Source organism: Scyliorhinus torazame, chromosome 3 (assembly GCF_047496885.1).
Source record: "Scyliorhinus torazame isolate Kashiwa2021f chromosome 3, sScyTor2.1, whole genome shotgun sequence".
In the NCBI taxonomy this organism is placed as follows: Eukaryota; Metazoa; Chordata; class Chondrichthyes; order Carcharhiniformes; family Scyliorhinidae; genus Scyliorhinus; species Scyliorhinus torazame.
In genome coordinates this window covers 131,056,898-131,078,190 of record NC_092709.1, presented here as the reverse complement: position 1 = coordinate 131,078,190, position 21,293 = coordinate 131,056,898, and the positions used below count along the sequence as shown (strand labels likewise).

The 21,293-nt window shown below is 49.3% G+C and overlaps 1 protein-coding gene across 3 annotated transcripts in view; it reads right to left on the bottom strand.

Annotated features, from left to right (window-relative positions):
- The window catches only part of mrpl1 (mitochondrial ribosomal protein L1), a 69,438-nt gene extending 49,602 nt beyond the window's left edge, over positions 1–19,836 (bottom strand). Inside the window, exons 1-2 of one of the 3 annotated variants that reach the window (XM_072496212.1) lie at positions 19,747–19,836; positions 16,143–16,248 (exon numbers count right to left, since the gene is read on the bottom strand). In XM_072496212.1, coding sequence (XP_072352313.1) covers positions 16,143–16,248; positions 19,747–19,762 — 122 coding nt within the window. In that variant the 5' untranslated portion in view covers positions 19,763–19,836. Of the gene's footprint in view, positions 1–16,142; positions 16,249–19,077; positions 19,406–19,746 lie in introns of those variants that run through there. The other 2 variants (XM_072496213.1, XM_072496211.1) reach the window with 2 other exon arrangements.
- Positions 19,837–21,293: the final 1,457 nt, after the last annotated feature.

Sequence of the window (21,293 nt, the reverse complement as noted above, 5' to 3'; positions counted from 1 at the left end):
GAGTGGATTGTGTGATAATGAGGAAACAGGACCCGGGAGTATAGGACATACTCATGCTATTGGGGCTGTGACGTGACCCTGTTGTAAATGACCTGTAAAACCGCTGAGTGTAATGGTGTCTGTTGTGGGCCACGTGTCTCGCTGGAACATCGTGGAGGAATTGAGTGTGGTGTGGGACCCTCCTGTGTCCCAAAGAAATTCTACGGGTTGTCTACGAACTTTGCCTGCTACTACCGGTCTACCGGACTTGTCCCAAAAGGTGTCGCAGACCCAAGTTGGGGAGCCCGAACACCGTCAGTCGGTGCCGTTCATGTTTGTACTCTGAACGGGCGCTAACGCTATGGATCGGCTTTGCTCTATTCTTGTTTAGAGTGCCTGTCTGTTGGTTTCTCTGCTGCTTCTGGGGCGCGTTGCACTCTCGTGCAAAGTGTCCTAGCTGCCCCATTAATGGACCCTGGACAAATCTTCAGATAGATTATATAGGACCCCTACCCCCGTGCAGAAATGGTTACAAGTTTGTGTTGGTGGTCATAGATACCTTCAGAAAATGGGTGGAAGCATTTCCATCACAAACTAATACGGTCAAGATGACGGCTAAAATATTAACACACCACATCTTTACAAGATGGGGCCTCCCACGCGGTATAGAGTCCGATCAAGGCTCCCATTTCACCGGACGTGTAATGAAAAACGTCCTCACGATTTTCGGCATTAGACAAAAGTTCCATATTGCATACCACCCCAGTCAAGTGGTATTGTAGAACGAATGAATAGGAATTTGAAAGCCACCCTCAGGAAAATGGTTCAGCAAAATAATAGCACCTGGGATTCAGTACTCCCATTTGCTTTAATGTTTTTAAGAAACACAATATCTATATCCACAGGTTACGCCCCCCACACCCTCATGACCGGACGCCCCATGAAAGGCACTGAGTATTTACTAGGACTGGATTTGGCCAGCCCCGCAGTTACAGACCACACGCATGAAAATGCGGTTAAACAACTGGTACAGAACATAAAGGCAGCCCAACTCGCCGCAGCAGTGAGACTTGGAACCAGGAAGAAACAGAGCAAGGCCTGTTTCGCCAAAACAGTACACGCCACTGAGTTTACAGTAGGGCAACAAGTTATGCTTTCCCTTTACAACCCCAGTTCATTCCTCTCCCCAAAGTTTTCAGGACCGTACTCCATTTCGGACAAAGTCAGCCCCTCAGTATACAGAATAACCTATCCCAATGGTAAGTCTGCGTGGTTTCATATAAACCAGCTCAAGGCTTATGGCTCACAGAATAACCACACACACATCCTGCTCGCAGCAGCAGACGATCATGCCCCGCCCACAGATGACGTATTCCTACCCTCCCCCACCCACTCCAGCCTGTCCTCAGACACAACTTTAACTCCGCCCTCAGAGGCACGACTCCGCCTCTCCCTTCCCTCAACCAGTAGCGACAGTGATAGCGATCACAATGACGACAGCCACAGCACACCACGTTACGACTACACCCCTGCACCAGGCCCCACTCCCAGTGAATCTGAGCATGATTCTACCGACCCAGATGGGACCACTTATATCAAAGTCCCTGACCCAGACCCACTGTCCGACGATTACGGATTGAAGCATAGTAGCTCCAACCTCGACACACGATTCTGGCACCGAGACAATTCGTTCAGGCTCATCTGGAATGATGAGATGGACCCCAATTCGCCCCAAGCAGCTTCAGCACGGTTACTGCAGACAAGAATTTGGCAGCCGGGAGAAGATGATGACTTAGAGTCTGACTCCCACCAAACAAATCCCTTTGTAGCCCTGTTCGCTATTGAGCAGTGAGGTGTCCAGATGATGCAGAAAAAAGGAACCGCTGGAGAGATACGGTGTCCTTTCTGATGGAACCTGCACCATGTTTGTTCGCTCGTGTTATCGTTAAGTGTTGTGTGTAAACTCGGAAAGTTTTTCACGGCCCCACATCACCACTCCTTTAACGCTCCCCAGCTGTTAGAGGAACAGGTTTGTCACCAGAACCTTGTTAAAGGTACAAGTTTGTCCCAGACAATAGTTCAGAGAAACTAGTTTGTCACCAGAACCTTGTTAAAGGTACAAGTTTGTCCCAGACAATAGTTCAGAGGAACTAGTTTGTCGACAGAACATGACTCATAGTTGCTCTCCTAATTCGAGAGGCAGCCCCCCACGACGACCACATTCTTACCCGTTCTTGCCAGTTGCTCAGGCAGTGGAGAAACGGCATTGGTCCCCGCCCTGCCTGAGGACCCCTCTCTGGTCAGCTACGCTCAGGTAGAGCACATATGGCATTGACCACCGTTCTACCCGGGGATTCCACCCATTTCTTACCCGCCACGGCCCATACTCACCCCATTTTGGCTCATTCCATTCAAAATTCTTTTGTTTAGTTTGGCAACCCTTAGGTTGCTTCCCTATGCTATTTACATCCTCAAACACTGGGATGGTAAATCACACAGGCTGCGAGACGGCTCGCAGTCCGGCAGTATTTTCTTAGATTTCTTGTCCAAATATTTGATTTTTTTTTTTAAATGAGGAAGTCACAGATGGTAAAGGGAAATTGGCAATAAAGGACAGACAGACAGACATACAAAATCTTAAGCAAGATAATAACAGAAATTATGCTTATGTTCACAGAACTCCAGAAATCCAGGAACCACAGAGGAAGACAAAGAAGTCCGACAAAGATGAAGACAGCCTTCGTGTTCACATGGATCTTAGTGGGATCCCTTCAGTTGCACGCGGACGCTACCCCCCTGACCCCTACCACACAAACCTTAAATGACTCTCACCCCTGTAATACATGGAACCCCGAGATAACTAGCCCAGCGATAGCTAGCAATACCCCGACCTGGTGTGATATGTTTATCACCTGGTACTCACTCTCATATGTAGTCGAAGCACTCTTTTTTTAAAAAAAAATATTTTATTAAATTTTTCAAACAAAATGTTTCCGTTTTTACAAATCAACATAAAAATAATACAATAACTAGAAAATAACATTATTTAAATAATATAGTGAACTAACAAAATAACAAAAAATAGGTTGCTGCTGCTGTCACTCTATCTACCCTTAACGTTCCGCGAGATAGTCAAGGAACGGTTGCCACCGCCTGGAGAACCCCTGAGCCGATCCTCTCAACGCAAATTTTATTCGTTCCAGCTTTATGAACCCTGCCATGTCGTTTATCCAGGCCTCCATGCCGGGGGGTTTTGCTTCCTTCCACATGAGTAAAATCCTACGTCGGGCTACTAGGGACGCAAAGGCCAGAATGTCGGCCTCTTTCGCCTCCTGCACTCCCGGTTCTTCCGCTACCCCAAATATCGCTAACCCCCAGCCTGGCTTGACCCGGACCTTCACCACCTTTGAAATCACCCTTGCCATCCCCCCCCCAGTACTCATCCAATGCCGGACACGACCAGAACATGTGTGTGTGGTTCACCGGGCTTCCCGAGCACCTCCCACACCTGTCCTCCATTCCGAAGAACCTGCTCAGTCTTGCTCCCGTCATATGTGCTCTGTGTAGAACCTTAAATTGAATCAGGCTAAGCCTGGCACACGAAGACGAGGAATTTACCCTGCTTAGGGCATCAGCCCATAGCCCCTCCTCAATCTCCTCCCCCAGCTCTTCTTCCCATTTTCCCTTCAGTTCCTCTATCATCGCCTCCCCCTCGTCTTTCATCTCCTGATATATTTCGGACACTTTGCCCTCCCCGACCCATACCCTGGAAATCACTCTATCTTGGATCCCCTGTGTCGGGAGCAGCGGAAATTCCCTCACCTGTTGCCTCGTAAACGCCCTCACTTGCATATATCTGAAGATATCCCCCGGGGGCAACTGATATTTTTCCTCCAGCGCTCCCAGACTTGCAAACGTCCCATCTATAAACAGGTCCCTCAGTTTCCTAATTCCTACTCGTTGCCAACTCTGGAACCCCGCGTCCATCCTTCCTGGGACAAACCTGTGGGGTTATTCCTAATCGGGGACCACACCGAGGCACCCGTCACCCCCCTGTGTCGCCTCCACTGCCCCCAGATCCTCAAGGTTGCCACCACCACTGGGTTTGTGGTATACCTTTTCGGGGAGAACGGCAGCGGCGCCGTCACCAGCGCCTTTAGGCTCGTTCCTTTACAGGGTGCCATCTACAGCCTCTTCCACGCCGCCCCCTCTCCCTCCCTTATCCACTTACAAACCATCGCCACATTGGCGGCCCAGTAGTAGTCGTTCAGGCTCGGCAGCGCCAGTCCCCCTCTATCCCTACTGCGCTGCAGGAACCCCCTCTTTACCTTCAGGGTCTTCCCTGCCCACACAAAGCTCATAATACTCCTGTCTATTTTTTTGAAAAAGGCTTTTGTGATCAGAATGGGGAGACACTGAAATACGAAAAGAAACCTCGGGAGGACCATCATTTTTACCGCCTGCACTCTGCCTGCCAATGAGAGCGGCAACATATCCCACCTCATGAAGTCCTCCTCCATCTGCTCCACCAGTCGCGTCAGATTAAGTCTGTGTAGAGTTCCCCAGTTCCTGGCTACCTGGATCCAACAGATAACGGAAGCTCCTTTCCACTCTCCTTAACGGCAGAGCGTCTATTCCTCTTCCCTGGTCCCCGGGGTGTATTACAAAAAGCTCGCTTTTCCCCATATTTAGCCTGTATCCCGAGAAATCTCCAAACTCCCTCAGTATCTGCATAACCTCTGGCATCCCCTCTACGTGGTCCGCAACGTATAGCAGTAAGTCATCAGCGTAGAGCGACACTCGATGCTCCTCTCCCCCTCTCACCACACCCCTCCACTTCTTAGAGTCCCTCAATGCTATGGCCAGTGGTTCAATTGCCAACGCGAACAGTAACGGGGACAGGGGGCACCCTTGTCTTGTACCCCTGTGTAGCTGAAAATACCCCGATCTTTGCCGGTTTGTGACTACACTTGCCACTGGGGCCCCATAAAGGAGTCTGACCCATCTAACAAACCCCTCTCCGAACCCAAACCTCCTCAGCACCTCCCACAAATAGTCCCACTCCACCCTATCGAATGCCTTCTCCGCATCCATCGCCGCCACTATCTCTGCCTCCCCCTCCGGTGGGGGCGTCATCATCACCCCAGCAGCCGTCGAACGTTAACATTCAGTTGTCTCCCCTTTACAAACCCTGTGTGGTCTTCATGCACCACCCCCGGGACGCAATCCTCTATCCTTGTCGCCAGCACATTTGCCAGCAGTTTGGCGTCTGCATTTACGAGTGAGATACGCCTGTATGACCCGCATTGCAGCGGATCTTTATCCCGCTTCAGAATTAATGATATCGTCGCCTCCGACATTGTCCGGGGTAGTATCCCCCCTTCCCTGGCCTCGTTAAAGGTTCTCGCCAGCAGCGGGGCCAACAGGTCCACATATTTCCTGTAGAATTCCACCGGAAACCCGTCTGGCCCCGGGGCCTTCCCTGCCTGCATGTTCCCCAGTCCCTTAGTCACCTCGTCCACCTCGATTGGCGCCCCCAGACCTGCCACCTCCTGCTCCTCCACCCTCGGGAACCTTAGTTGGTCCAGAAAATGTAGCATTCCCTCTTTTCCCCCCGGGGGTTGGGACTTATATAGCCTTTCATAAAAGGTCTTGAACACCTCATTTACCTTCCCTGCTCTCTGCTCCATAGTTCCCGTTTAGTCCCTAACTCCCCCAATCTCTCTCGCCGCTATCCTCTTACGAAGTTGGTGGGCCAGCAGCCGGCTCGCCTTTTCCCCATACTCATATCGCATCCCCTGTGCCTTCCTCCACTGTGCCTCTGCCTTTCCTGTGGTCAGCAGGTCAAACTCCGTCTGAAGTCTTCGCCTTTCTCTATATAGTCCTTCGTCTGGGGCCTCCGCATATCTTTTATCCACCCTCAAAATCTCCCCCACTAATCTCGCCCTTTCTTTGCCCTCTTGTTTCTCCTTGTGGGCTGTAATGGATATCAGCTCTCCTCTAACCACCGCCTTCAGCACTTCCCATATTACCACCACCTGAACCTCACCATCGTCATTGACCTCCAGGTATCTCTCAATATACCCCCGCACCCTTCCACAGACCCCCTCATCCGCCAGCAGTCCCACATCCAGTCGCCAGAGTGGGCGCTGCTCCCTCTCCTCTCCTAGTTCCAGATCCACCCAATGCGGGGCGTGGTCTGAAACGGCTATGGCCGAATACTCCGTTCCTGCCACCTTTGAGATCAGTGCCCTACTCATAACAAAGGAGTCAATTCGGGAATATACCTTGTGGACGTGGGAGAAAAAGGAAAACTCTTTAGCCAACGGCCTGGCAAATCTCCACGGATCCACTCCCCCCATTTGTTCCATAAATCCCCTAAGCACCTTGGCCGCTGCCGGCCTTCTCCCGGTCCTGGATCTAGACCGGTCTAGTTCTGGATCCAGCACAGCGTTGAAGTCCCCCACCGTTACCAAGCTTCCCACCTCCAGGTCCAGGATACGTGCTATCCTCTTACGAAGTTGGTGGGCCAGCAGCCGGCTCGCCTTTTCCCCATACTCATATCGCATCCCCTGTGCCTTCCTCCACTGTGCCTCTGCCTTTCCTGTGGTCAGCATCCGCTTCATGAATCCCGCTTCATCCCAGTTCGGGGCATATACATTCACCAGCACGACCGCCTCTCCCTGCAATCTACCACTCACCATCACATATCTGCCCCGTTACCAACCACTATGTTCTTAGCCTCGAACGATACCCGTTTCCACACCAGTATCGCCACTCCCCTGTTTTTCGCGTCCAACCCTGAGTGGAATACCTGTCCCACCCATCCTTTTCTTAACCTAACCTGATCCGCCACCTTCAGGTGCTTCTCCTGGAGCAGGACTACGTCCACCTTCAGTCTCTTTAAGTGCGCGAACACCCAGGGCCCTCTTAATCGGCCCATTTAGGCCTCTCACATTCCACGTGATCAGCCGGATTGGGGGGCTGCTCGCCGCCCCCCCCCCCCCACCCCCCCTCCGACTAGCCATTCCCTTTTCTGGTCCATCTCCCGCGCACCCATCTGTCCCCCAGGCGGCGCCTTCCCGTCCTGACGACCTCTTCTCTCGCCAGCTCCCCCTTGCACTCAGCAGCAGCAACCCAGTTAGTCCCCCCCCACCCCCCCGCTAGATCACCCTCTAGCATGATTACTCCCCCCATAATGCTTCCGAAAGTCAGCTAACTAGCTGATCCCGGCTTCTCCCGTTCTCTCTTTGACCTCCCTGTGTGTGGGGCTCTCTTCCTTCCTGCGCCTATCTTCCCACCATCATCTCCATAGCGCGGGAAAAAAACCCGTGCTTTCCTATCGGCCCCTCCCCCTGGGGCGCAGCTCCCTCATTCCCCCTCCCCCTCTCTGTCCCTTTTTCCCCATCTGCGCCCACATTTCTTCGTGTCCCCCCATCAGGGGGAGAAAAATTCCCCATCCAACATTGCTGTATAATAAACCTCCCCTTTCCCCACTTTACATTCCTGTACCACCACCTCGTTGCTTCCCCCCCAACATCAAACTCTCAGATCTAGTCCAGTTTCTCTTCTTGAATGAAGGTCCATGCCTCATCTGCCGTTTCGAAGTAGTAGTGCTTGCCCTGATGCGTGACCCACAATCGCGCCGGCTGCAGCATCCCGAATTTTATTTTCTTCCTGTGAAGCACCGCCTTGGCCCGATTCAAGCTCGCCCTCCTTCTCGCCACCTCTGCTCACCAGTCCTGATACACTCGTATCACCGCATTCTCCCACTTGCTACTCCGTACCTTCTTGGCCCAGCTCAGGACCGCCTCTTTGTCCATGAAGTGGTGGAATCTCACCACTATCGCCCTTGGTATTTCACCCGCCTTTGGTCTTCTCACAAGGACCCGGTGCGCTCCTTCCACCTCCAGGGGGCCCATTGGGGCCTCAGCTCCCATTGGCGAATCGAAGTACTCTTAATGCTGGCGATACTTTGCAGTTTTGTGCAAATGTTTAGAGTCAGGAAATGGCGAAACAGAGCATATCGTTCTCGCACCCCGGTATACAGATTTAGGTCCCCCATTTTCGGATTTCACCAGACCCCCGAACCCATTGGGACGGATTAAAGAGCATCCATTTTGTTTAATGTATTCTGTGGAATAAAGAGATGTAAACCTCTGTGTCTGACTGCCAGGCCAGAGAAATTTGTGTGCTGCTATTTTGCACAGTTTAAGATGTATAGATTATTTTTGGATTGTTTGTATTTTTGACTGTTTAAATGAGGATAGTTTACTGAGAATAGTTAGAGGATCCAGTTTTTTTATTTTTCTGTAAAGCATGTATTAATGTCATAGCGCCCCGTAGAATTTTATGATAATGAATGTATCTAAAATGGTTTAGGTAAAATTGTGTTGCATGGGATAGGACAGTGTAGAGCCTAAGCATGGGTGCCCCGGTGGTCAGAGGATGAAGACGCCATAGTAATGTGATCCTTCACGCTTCGCGTTGAGGATCACAAGGACCGAGTGTAGCCATCTGGGATGGCCACGTCCCGATGACAAAATGGCCACCCGCAAAGAATGCAGGGAAAATTGGACAATGCTAAGAAACAAGCAGGTGCAAGCTCTGTCTGTTGATTAGAACCTTAAACGCTCAGACAGGACAGAAACTACAAACGATCTACATACACTAATGAGCCATCTCCGGGGACAAAAGGGAAACATTTAGATACACAATGTTAGGACAGACTCCCCGGCGCCAGAAGAAGCTAAGACAAAGCAGACTGACAGACACCAGGACACGGCCAACGATCAGGGAACCACCCCTCTATTGGAGGAAAATCGATACAGATGATTGGAAAAGACCCAATTAGTGGAGGCCAAGTTCAAGGCCCGCCCAAAAGAGCGCGAAGCCCTTTGCAGTATAAGAGGTATCACCCAAGGGAGAATCTTCCTCCTTTGGCTCTCACCGAAGAGAGAGACCTGCCTATCAGCTGTACCAGACCAAGTAAGTCCCAAGTCAACGCACGCTGCGAGATAGACGCTCCTAGTTGCTACCCTGTAAACAGCTCAACCCAGCAGCCTCAGAACCGAGCAATGACCATTGCTCCTTCGACTGAGTGAGCGCCCAAAGCTAAGTATAGGCTTTAGTAATAGTGGTAGTTTAGTTCGTAAAGTTTATGCATGAGTAGATTTGACTGTGTGTAAATAAATGAGCATTGCTTTTGAACTTACTAACTGGTGTATCGAGTCATTGATCAGTATTCGGTTCTGAACCTTGTGGCGGTGTCGAAAGATACCTGGCGACTCTTGAGCAAATGTGATTAAACAAAGCCAAATTAAGGACTTCCGGGTGCGGCGATGACCAGCTGAGTCGCACGTTTCGGCAGCTCCCTGTGAAACGGACTTTTGGGCTCTTGATAGGAGCCCCAACGGCAATTTTAACGGCTGAAAACACCGTGCGGTAAACCAGAAGGGTGTTCCCCCTGGACACGGATGGAAAAAGGAGAGGAAAGTGGCCGGATTGCAGCGGATCCTTTGGAACAACGGCAAGGAAGGCAAGCAGAAACCAAGATGGCGTCGGAAGGTGGCAGTTTCATATGGGGCCCTGAACAACAAGGGTTTTTGAAACGCTGCGTGGAGGAGATAAAAAAGGAAATGAAGAAAGAGTTGTTGGCCCCGATATTACAGGCGATTGAAGGGCTCAAAGAGGAACAAAAGACCCAGGAGCAGGAGCTTCGGGTCGTGAAGGCGAAAGCAGCAGAGAATGAAAACGACATACAGGGCCTGGTGGTGAAGTCGGAGATACAGGAGGCACACCAGAAACGATCTGTGGAGAGGTTGGAGGCACTGGAAAATAACGCAAGGAGGAACAACTTGAGGATTCTTGCCCTTCCTGAAGGTGTGGAGGGGGCGGACATCGGGGCATATGTGAGCACGATGCTGCACTCGTTAATGGGAGTGGAGGCCCCGACGGGTCCGTTGGAGGTGGAGGGAGCATACCGAGTTATGGTGCTAGGACCGAGAGCAGGAGAAGCTCCCAGAGCCATAGTGGTGAGATTTCTCCGTTTTAAGGATAGAGAAATGGTCCTTAGATGGGCGAAGAAAACTCGGTGTAGTAAATGGGAGAACGCGGTGATCCGCGTCTATCAAGATTGGAGTGCGGAGGTGGCGAGAAGGAGGGCGAGCTTTAATCGGGCCAAAGCGGTACTTCACAAAAAAAAGATAAAGTTTGGAATGCTGCAACCGGCAAGACTGTGGGTCACATATCAAGGGAGGCACCACTACTTTGAGACGGCGGATGAAGCGTGGACTTTTATTGTAGAAGAAAAATTGGAATGATTGGACTACGAAAATGAACGTTTGGACAAAGTGGTGGGACGAGTGGGGGGGGGGGGGGGGGGGGGGGCGAAGAGGGATTGTATGATTAATCCTGCGGTATGGTAACTTTTCTTTCTCCCACAGGTGGTGATGGGGGGAGGTGGGGAGGGAGAGGAGATGGGGCGTTGGCCATGGGAGGCGGGGCCGAGGGAGAGGCGCGGGCTTGGTTCCCGCGCTATGATAATTATGGCAGGAATAGAGAAGCAGGAAGGAGGGGGCGCCGCACGGGGCGAGCCGTGATCACGGGGGGAAGCCGAGGTCAGCCAGAGTTTGCTGACTTCTGGGAGCAACATGGGGGGAGTAATTACGCTAGCGGGGGGTCTAGCGGGGGGGGGGGGGGGAGGGGGGAATTACTGGGTTGCTGCTGCTGGGGAAAGGGGGGAGTGGGTGCGGGAAAGGATGGGCGGGGGGGGCACCGTCTGGGAGAAATACAGCCGCGTGGGAACTGGGCGAGAAGCTGGAAAAAGATGATGGCTAACCGGCAAGGGGGGGGGGGGGGGTGGGAAGCCCCCCAACTCGGCTGATCACGTGGAACGTGAGGGGGCTTAACGGGCCGATAAAGAGGGCACGAGTACTCGCACACCTTAAGAAACCTAAAGCAGATGTGGTCATGTTACAGGAAACGCACCTGAAACTGATAGATCAGGTTAGGTTGCGCAAAGGATGGGTAGGGCAGGTGTTCCATTCGGGGCTGGATGCGAAAAACAGGGGGGTGGCTATATTAGTGGGGAAGCGGGTAATGTTCGAGGCAAAGACTATAGTGGCGGATAACGGGGGCAGATACGTGATGGTGAGTGGCAAATTACAGGGAGAGATGGTGGTATTGGTAAACGTGTATGCCCCGAATTGGGACGATGCCAATTTTATGAGGCGAATGCTAGGACGCATCCCAGACCTAGAGACCGGAAAGCTGATAATGGGGGGAGACTTTAACACGGTGTTGGAACCAAGGCTGGATAGGTCGAAGTCCAGGACTGGTAGGAGGCCGGCAGCAGCCAAGGTGCTTAAGGATTTTATGGAGCAGATGGGAGGGGTGGACCCGTGGAGATTCAGTAGACCTAGGAGTAAGGAGTTCTCGTTTTTCTCCTATGTCCATAAAGTCTATTCACGCATAGACTTTTTTGTGTTGGGTAGGGCATTGATCCCGAGGGTGAGGGGAACGGAATATACGGCTATAGCCATTTCGGATCATGCCCCACACTGGGTAGACTTGGAGATAGGGGAGGAAACAAGAGGGCGTCCACCCTGGAGAATGGATATGGGACTAATGGCGGATGAGGGGGTGTGCTTAAGGGTGAGGGGATGCATTGAAAAGTACTTGGAACTCAATGACAATGGGGAGGTTCAGGTGGGAGTGGTCTGGGAGGCGTTGAAGGCGGTGGTTAGGGGGGAGCTGATATCAATAAGGACACATAAAGGGAAGCAGGAGAGTAAGGAACGGGAGCGGTTGTTGCAAGAACTTTTGAGGGTGGACAGACAGTATGCGGAAGCACCGGAGGAGGGACTGTATAGGGAAAGGCAAAGGCTGCATGTGGAATTTGACTTGCTGACTACAGGCACTGCAGAGGCACAATGGAGGAAGGCGCAGGGTGTACAGTATGAATATGGAGAGAAGGCGAGCAGATTGCTGGCACACCAATTGAGGAAAAGGGGAGCAGCGAGGGAAATAGGGGGGGTGAGAGACGAAGATGGAGAGACGGAGCGGGGAGCGGAGAGAGTGAATGAAGTGTTTAAGACATTTTATAAAAAATTGTATGAAGCTCAACCCCCGGATGGGAGGGAGAGAATGATGGAGTTTTTGGATCGGCTGGAAATTCCCAAGGTGGAAGAGCAGGAAAGGATGGGATTGGGAGCACAGATCACGGTAGAAGAAGTGATGAAAGGAATTAGGAACATGCAGACGGGAAAGGCCCCGGGACCGGACGGATTCCCAGTTGAATTTTACAGAAAATATTTGGACTTGCTCGCCCCGCTACTGACGAGGACCTTCAACGAGGCAAAGGAAAGGGGACAACTGCCCCCGACTATGTCAGAAGCAACGATATCGCTTCTTTTAAAGAAGGAAAAGGATCCGCTACAATGCGGGTCCTACAGACCAATCTCCCTCCTCAATGTAGATGCCAAGGTCTTGGCCAAGGTAATGGCAATGAGAATAGAGGAATGTGTCCCGGGGGTGGTTCATGAGGACCAAACTGGGTTTGTGAAGGGGAGACAGCTGAACACGAACATACGGAGGTTGTTAGGGGTAATGATGATGGCCCCACCAGAGGGTGAAACGGAGATAGTAGTGGCGATGGATGCCGAGAAAGCATTTGATAGAGTGGAGTGAGATTATCTGTGGGAGGTGTTGAGGAGATTTGGGTTCGGAGAGGGGTATGTTAGATGGGTGCAGCTGTTGTATAGGGCCCCAGTGGCGAGTGTGGTCACGAATGGACGGGGATCGGCATATTTTCGGCTCCATAGAGGGACAAGGCAGGGATGTCCTCTGTCCCCGTTACTGTTTGCACTGGCGATTGAGCCCCTGGCGATAGCGCTGAGAGGTTCCAAGGGATGGAGGGGAATACTTAGGGGAGGAGAAGAACACCGGGTATCTTTATATGCGGATGATCTGCTACTATATGTGGCGGATCCAGCGGAGGGGATGCCAGAAATAATGCGGATACTTGGGGAGTTTGGGGATTTTTCAGGGTATAAATTGAACATGGGAAAGAGTGAGCTGTTTGTGGTGCATCCAGGGGAGCAGAGTAGAGAAATAGAAGACCTACCGTTGAGGAAGGTAACAAGAGACTTTCGTTATCTGGGGATCCAGATAGCTAAGAATTGGGGCACATTGCACAGGCTAAATTTGATGCGGTTGGTGGAACAGATGGAGGAAGATTTCAAGAGATGGGATATGGTAGCATTGTCAATGGCAGGGAGGGTGCAGGCAGTTAAGATGGTGGTCCTCCCGAGATTCCTTTTTGTGTTTCAGTGTCTCCCGGTGGTGATCACGAAGGCTTTTTTCAAAAGGATAGAAAAGAGTATCATGGGTTTTGTTTGGGCCGGGAAGACTCCGAGAGTGAGGAAGGGATTCTTACAGCGTAGTAGGGATAGGAGGGGGCTGGCACTACCGAGCCTAAGTGAGTATTATTGGGCCGCTAATATTTCAATGGTGAGTAAGTGGATGGGAGAGGAGGAAGGAGCGGCGTGGAAGAGATTAGAGAGGGCGTCCTGTAGGGGGACCAGCCTGCAGGCTATGGTGACAGCCCCATTGCCGTTCTCACCAAGGAACTATACCACGAGTCCGGTGGTGGTAGCTACACTGAAGATTTGGGGACAGTGGAGACGACATAGGGGAAAGACCGGAGCACTGGGGGGGTCCCCGATAAGAAACAACCATAGGTTTGCCCCGGGGGGAATGGATGGGGGATATGGAATGTGGCAAAGAGCAGGTATAACGCAATTGAAAGATCTATTTGTGGATGGGAAGTTTGCGAGTCTGGGAGCGCTGACCGAGAAATATGGGTTGCCCCAAGGGAATGCATTCAGGTACTTGCAATTGAGGGCTTTTGCGAGGCAGCAGGTGAGGGAATTCCCGCAGCTCCCGACACAAGAGGTGCAGGACAGAGTCATCTCAAAGAAATGGGTGGGGGACGGTAAGGTGTCGGATATATATAGGGAAATGAGAGACGAAGGGGAGACTATGATGGACGAACTAAAAGGGAAATGGGAAGAAGAGCTAGGGGAGGAGATTGAGGAGGGGATGTGGGCAGATGCCCTAAACAGGGTAAACTCGTCGTCCTCGTGCGCCAGGCTCAGCCTGATTCAGTTTAAGGTATTACACAGGGCACATATGACTGGAACACGGCTCAGTAAATTTTTTGGGGTGGAGGATAGGTGTGCGAGGTGCTCGAGAAGCCCAGCGAATCATACCCATATGTTTTGGTCATGCCAGGCACTACAGGGGTTTTGGATGGGGGTGACAAAGGTGCTTTCGAAAGTAGTAGGAGTCCGGGTCGAACCAAGCTGGGGGTTGGCTATATTTGGGGTTGCACAAGAGCCGGGAGTGCAGGAGGCGAAAGAGGCCGATGTTTTGGCCTTTGCGTCCCTAGTAGCCCGGCGCAGAATATTGCTAATGTGGAAAGAAGCCAAGCCCCCGGGGGTGGAGACCTGGATAAATGATATGGCGGGGTTCATAAAGTTAGAGCGGATTAAGTTCGTCCTAAGGGGGTCGGCTCAAGGGTTTACTAGGCGGTGGCAACCGTTCGTCGAATATCTTGCGGAAAGATGGATAGGGGAGAACAAAGAAGGCAGCAGCAGCGGCCCAGGACTTGGGGGGGGGGGGGGGGGGGGGGGGGGAGGGGGATGTGTGGCCTGAGACAAGGCAGTTGCCAATTAGGGCTAGTTTTTATTTTTTGTTATTTAATATTTATTTATTTGTTGTTGTTTTTGTTTAAATTTAAAAAAGGTCATTATTATCTGTATTGTTACAATGTTGTGTAAAGGATGCACAATGTACTGTGTTGGTTGACCAAAAATTTTCAATAAAATATTATTAAAAAAAAACAAAGCCAAATTAAGAACCAACCAAAAGTTAGCAACACTGGTTCCAATGCCCAACAATCTGAGGCCCTCCCTCCTGCACCATGCCTCAAGCCACACATATATTCCTATTTCTACCCTCGTTAATGCATTGTACTGGTAGCAATCCAGATTACTACCTTCGAGTTCCTACTTTTTGGCTTCCTCCCTAGAACCTCAAAATATGACCATAGGACTTCAATGTTTCCCTCTCTATGTCACTGACTCACAGCCTTCCCCTACAGAATATTCTGCACCCACTTTGTGATGTCCTTTCTCCTGGCACCAGGGAGGCTACAGACCATGCAGAACTCATGGTGATGGTTACAAAAACAGCGAATGCCTCGACTATGGAATTTCCTATAACTGCAGTTCTACAGTCTGTTGCTTCCCTCCAGCCCCCTGCCCTTCCCCACAACCGAATCGCTTACCCCTTGCATCACTCCCAGTAGTCCCTAAGGATTAGTACTCATTTGAGAGTGGCACACATCCTGAGAATCCTGCACTCCCTGGCCACCCAATTACCATCCTGAACTCTCGCTGTGTGTGGGGTGACCACCTTGTGGAATGTCCTATCCTGGAAACTCTCCGCCTCTCCAATGCTGTGCAGTGACTCCGTGCCCCTCAGGCTCAGAAGTCCGGAGCTCGAGCTCAAGCAGCTGGAGATGTTTCCTACACGCCCCAAGATACATGAAGCATTTTGAAGTTCCAACATGGGGCAGAATTTGCAAGCAACAGATCTCAGGTGCCCATCCATGATCTAAACCAAAATCTATTCCTGCTTTTAGAATCCAGTTAGCACCATGTTCAAACTATTGTATTAAAATTAATCCATACAATTATGCCCCCCCATCCCTGGAGCCATTCTCATAAATCTTTTCTGTACCCACTCTAAAGCGTTCACACCTTTCCAAAGCCCAGAATTGGAAGAAATACTTCAGTTGAGGTGGAGGCAGTGTTTTATATAGGTTTGCCATAACACCTTTGCTTTTGTACTCTATGCTCCAGTTTAACCACTTTCTCAACCTGCTTGAACAATTGTGCATGTGTATCCCCATGTCTCCACTTTTAATAAATAATAATGATTAATAACTCTCATGCAGAATAGTAATAAATAAATAATAAATAATAATGATTAATAAAACTCTCATGTAGAATAGTAATTTACAGGACATGCATTAAAAAAACAAGATAATTTATATTCTTCCTACACAAAATAATATAAAGTCTGAGAAGTCATACTTCACAGCAGCAAAATGCCTGACCAGAAGGTGTTTCTTCAATAAAGCGGACATGCCAGTAATGTTTTGACCTCCCGTTGATATGTGCTTGTGGCATCGTGTAAACACTGAAAGATAAGAAAAAAAATATGAAATTCATTCAAAATATTACATTTAGATACTCATCCATTAAAGATTCTTTAGATGGGGGCAGCACGGTGGCGCAGTGGGTTAGCCCTGCTGCCTCACGACGCAGAGGTCCCAGGTTCGATCCCGGCTCTGGGTCACTGTCCGTGTGGAGTTTGCACATTCTCCCCGCGTTTGTGTGGGTTTCACCCCCACAACCCAAAAATGTGCAGGCTAGGTGGATTTGCCACGCTAAATTGCCCCTTAATTGAAAAATGTAATTGGTAACTCTAAATTTTTTTTTTTTTAAAGATTCTTTAGGTGGTAAAGTGAACAAAAATACAAAAACAATCATATTTCTTCATTCATATCTAAATAAAGTCTTAAAAGTAAAGTCATCTCTAATTTGCAGCAACTGAAGCCATTTCTGTGAAATAAACCAACCATTGTCCAGTGTTCAAACCTCCCAACTGTCACGGTGTAAAAATATACTGCTCGAGAAACGCAACGCATTTTGAAGCAAATCAATCTCATCTAACTCTGCAAAAAACCTTTTGCCTCAGGTAATACATTCTGATTAACTCCAAGTTTCTTAGCAACCAAACTGTCCAACTACAGCGGAATGGTGTAAAAATATACAGTTTAAATAATGTGGCTGTAGTGAAACTATTTTCATGTGAGTAAATGGAGAACATGCGCAGAACGAGTAGGTATAAAAGTAGGACACTATGAACAAAACAAATAATTTAAGAAGAATATTTTTACACAGCGAGTGAAACCTGCTGCCAAAGGAGTAGCTGAAGCAGATAATAATGATGTATAAAGTTTGGTTTTGGTTTGATCCCCCATTAACTCCAGTGCTTGCTGGCATTACCTACATTGGCTCCTGGTCAAGCAACAATTTTAAATTCTCATCCTTGTTCTCAAATCCCTCCATGGCCTCACCCCTCCCTATCTCTGTAATCTCCTCCAGCTTCTCAACCCTCCGAGATACGTGCACCACACTAATTCTGGCCTCTTATGATGTAATTTCCTCCATCAACAGTGGTTGTGTCTATAGGTGCCAAGGCCCCAATCTCTGGAAATCCTCCGGTGCACCTCTCCACCTTGCTTTCCTGCTTTGAAACACTGCTTAAAACCTACCACCTTGACTTATATTTATTCATGTAACTCAGTGTTCTTTAATAATACTCTTGGGAAGTGCTTTAGGACTTTTGATTACGTCGAAGGCACTAGGTAAATATATATATTGCAATTATAGTGGAGACAGAGTTGGAAATGGTCATTGAGGCAGGAGTAGCTCCATATGGTGTATGAACACCAGTATAGACCAGTTGGAAGTGGTCATTGAGGCAGGAGTAGCTCAATATTGTGTATGAACACCAGTATAGACCAGTTGGGCTGACTCGCCTACTTATATCCTACAGATCCGCAAAGTCTTTGTTTGGAGGGTTTTTAGATGCAAAGTATTTTAATTTACTCAAATTTCTTAGCAAAATCAGAAAATAAAATTTCCAAAACTCAAACTTCAAAGGCCACACAGATGGAAATGTCGGACACTTATCTAAGGTTTAGTCACTTGTTCTTGGCATGTGGCTGATATTAACAAGGCCACATTTATTGTTCACCAGAAGATGGCTTGAGGCTGCCTTGAAATAAGAACTGAGTGGCTAACGAGGCCTTTAGGTATTAACCAAATACGATAGGACTGTGGTCCCAGAGCAAGCAGGAAAGAAAGATTTCATTCTCTGAAGTATTAAATGAATCAATTGGGTTTTCATTGCAAGCTGGCAGCTGTCACTGTCATTTTTCATGTTGCTGTTCACAAATGACTAATTTATTGAAGTTAGTTTCACAGCTTGTCATGGTTGATTGATGATCTCTGGATTGCTATTCCAGTCCATTACTCTTAAATATCCGAGAGGTGAAGTATGGAAAGTTTAATTCTGGGGATGCCTTAATGTTTGCAGATTTACATAATTATGCCGCACATGGACGCCATCCGATCAATTACAACTTTGACAGCTCTGTAGGAACTTCCAATTAGTTCTATCATGCCACTTCCATTTCACTGCATGTTTTTCTTTTCGGGTATTGATGACACACTCATTCCCCCAGCCCATTGGGTTGATAACACTTTCTTCCCCGTCCCCGTCCCTGGGATAAGACACTCATTCTCCTTCCCTCCCTTGGGATAATACCCTCACTCTCTCCTTCCCTCCCCTAGGATGACAACACTCACTCTCTCCCTCCCCTTCCCTGGGATAACACCCTCATTCTCTCCCTCCCCTGGAATGATTGAAACCAAACTCTCTTCCTCCCCTGGTGTAACACCCTCACTCTCTCCTTCCCTCCCCTAGGTTGATAACACTCACTCTCTCCCTCCCCTCCCTGGGATAACACCCTCACTCTCTCCCTTCGCTGTGATGATAAGATCCTTATTCTCTCCCTCCCCTAGGATGATAACACTCACTCTCTCCCTCCCCTCCCTGGGATAACACCCTGACTCTCTCCCTTCGCTGGGATGATAAGATCATCATTCTCTCCCTCCCCTGGGATGATAGCACCTTCACACTCTCCCTCACTCAGGATGATAACATACACACACTGACTCTCTTGCTCCCCGAGGATACCACCCTCATTCTCTCACTCCCTCCCCAGAATGATAAGACTCTCACGCTCTCCTTCCCCTCCCAAGGATGATAAAACACTCGCTCTCTCCCTCCCCCAGCATGATCATAATTTTTTTTTAAATTTTCTCTGTAAAAAGATTTATTCAATGACATGTGTAAAATACAATACTGATTGAAAAGTGTTTTGTGTACACTTACAAATCTGCCCATTATCAAAACAGAGCCTCAGTCCCACAGCTGATGAGCAAGGACAGCAGAGGCAGAGGCCAGACATTCCTCCGGCAATTCTAGTTTTGGTTGCACATTATCTGAACGTATATCTACATGGGCACAAGCATGATCATAATTACAGATGTTCCTTTATCCTCTCCTTTATCGCATGTATCTCTTATTTCCTGTTTAATGCCATTCCCAACATCACCACTGCATTTTGAAGGTCTCCATACAACCCCTCTTGTTTTTTTGCCTCTTGGTGTTTCCCAGCTCAACCCGGGGATGAAAACTCGCTCTCTCCTCCCCTCACGCCGTCACTCTCTCTCTCGGAATGATAACTCACGTCCTCTCTCGGAACATAACTCTCTCTCCCCCCCAGGATGTTCACACACTCCCTCTCTCTCTCCCCCCAGGATGTTCACACACTCCCTCTCTCTCTCCCCCCAGGATGTTCACACACTCCCTCTCTCTCTCCCCCCAGGATGTTCACACACTCCCTCTCTCTCTCCCCCCAGGATGTTCACACACTCCCTCTCTCTCTCTCCCTTCTTCGGGATGTTCACACTCTCTCCCTCTCTTTCCCCGGGATGTTCACACTCTCTCTCTCCCTTTGTGACGGCACCAGGGTCACCCTCCATTACGTCACTCACTGACCTCGGGCCGCCGCCATGCTGCTGAATTCCGGACTGTTCCGTTTGTCTGATGTATCCCCCCGCGCCGCGGACCCCTGAACATCAGTTCCTATCTCCTTCAGATCAAACCTGTGCATTCAAACAAGCGTCCGCCCAAGTTTCAATGGACGGTGAATATTTCACACTCTTTGCCTGGCGCCAACATTAATCCTCACTATTCGTCAGACTGAATTAGAGAATTAAAAATAGACGTGGCGGACTCTCTTCCAGTGTCGCTGGAAAGTATGTGAAACATTAATTGAATTATTTTGTCCAAATGTTCGAGGGAATCTTTAATAAGGATACAGGAATCCACACCAAGTAAAATAAAGAAACTTGATTCATTGACAATAACGGTTGATACACACCGCAGTAATCCCTACCGTGTCTCTTTCTGATCGGTGCCTAGCTGGCCGACCTTTGAGACAATGCTTAGAATTCCTGATGTGGAGATGCCGGCGTTGGACTGGGGTGAGCACAGTACGAAGTCTTACAACACCAGGTTAAAGTCCAACAGGTTTGTTTCAAATCACCAGCTTTCGGAGCACTGCTCCTTCCTCAGGTGAATGAAGAGGTGGGTTCTGGAAACATATATATATACACAAAGTCAAAGATGCAAGACAATGCTTTGAGTGCGAGCATTTGCAGGTAATTAAGTCTTTACAGATCCAGAGAGAGGGGTAACCCCAGGTTAAAGAGGTGTGAATTGTCTCAAGCCAGGACAGTTGGTAGGATTTCGCAAGTCCAGGCCAGATGGTGGGGGGTGAATGTAATGCGACATGAATCCAAGGACCCGGGTGTGCAGTCATGAGTACGGCCTCAACCGGGACCTTGGATTCATGCCGCATTACATTCATCCCCCTCAATCTGGCCTCGGCTTGCGAAATCCAAAAACTGTCCTGGCTTGAGACAATTCACACCTCTTTAACCTGTGGTTACCCCTCTCTCTGGATCTGTAAAGATTTAATTACCTGCAAATGCTCGCATTCAAAGCATTGTCTTGCATCTTTGACTTTGTCTATAGATATGTTCTGGAACCTACCTCTTCATTCACCTGAGAAAGGAGCAGTGCTCCGAAAGCCAGTGATTTGAAACAAACCTGTTGGAATTTAATCTGGTGTTGTACGACTTCTTACAATAGAATTCCTGCATTCCTCAGCGGGAGACCCCATACCCACAGATAAGATAATCATTATGCTTTCCCAACAATTTAGTCTCGTGTGGTATATTAGATTCCTCCCCTCCAAAGTCCGAAGACCCCCTCGATGACCGATGTGGAGGAGAAGGGGTAGCAGGTGGAGGACCCTGGACTTGCTTCGGTTCCGGTATTCGTCTTGTAGCTGATGCGTTGGATCAGTCGACGCATATTTGCAGGTGAACCCCGTATTCGGCAGGAATGCTATGGTAGACGATCGGCTGGAAGTGACTGAACAGTTGAATCGCCATCCGAGACCTCAGACATTTACATCTCCATTTCTGAATCCATAAGACCATGAGATATAGGAGTAGAATTAGGCCATTCGGCCCTTC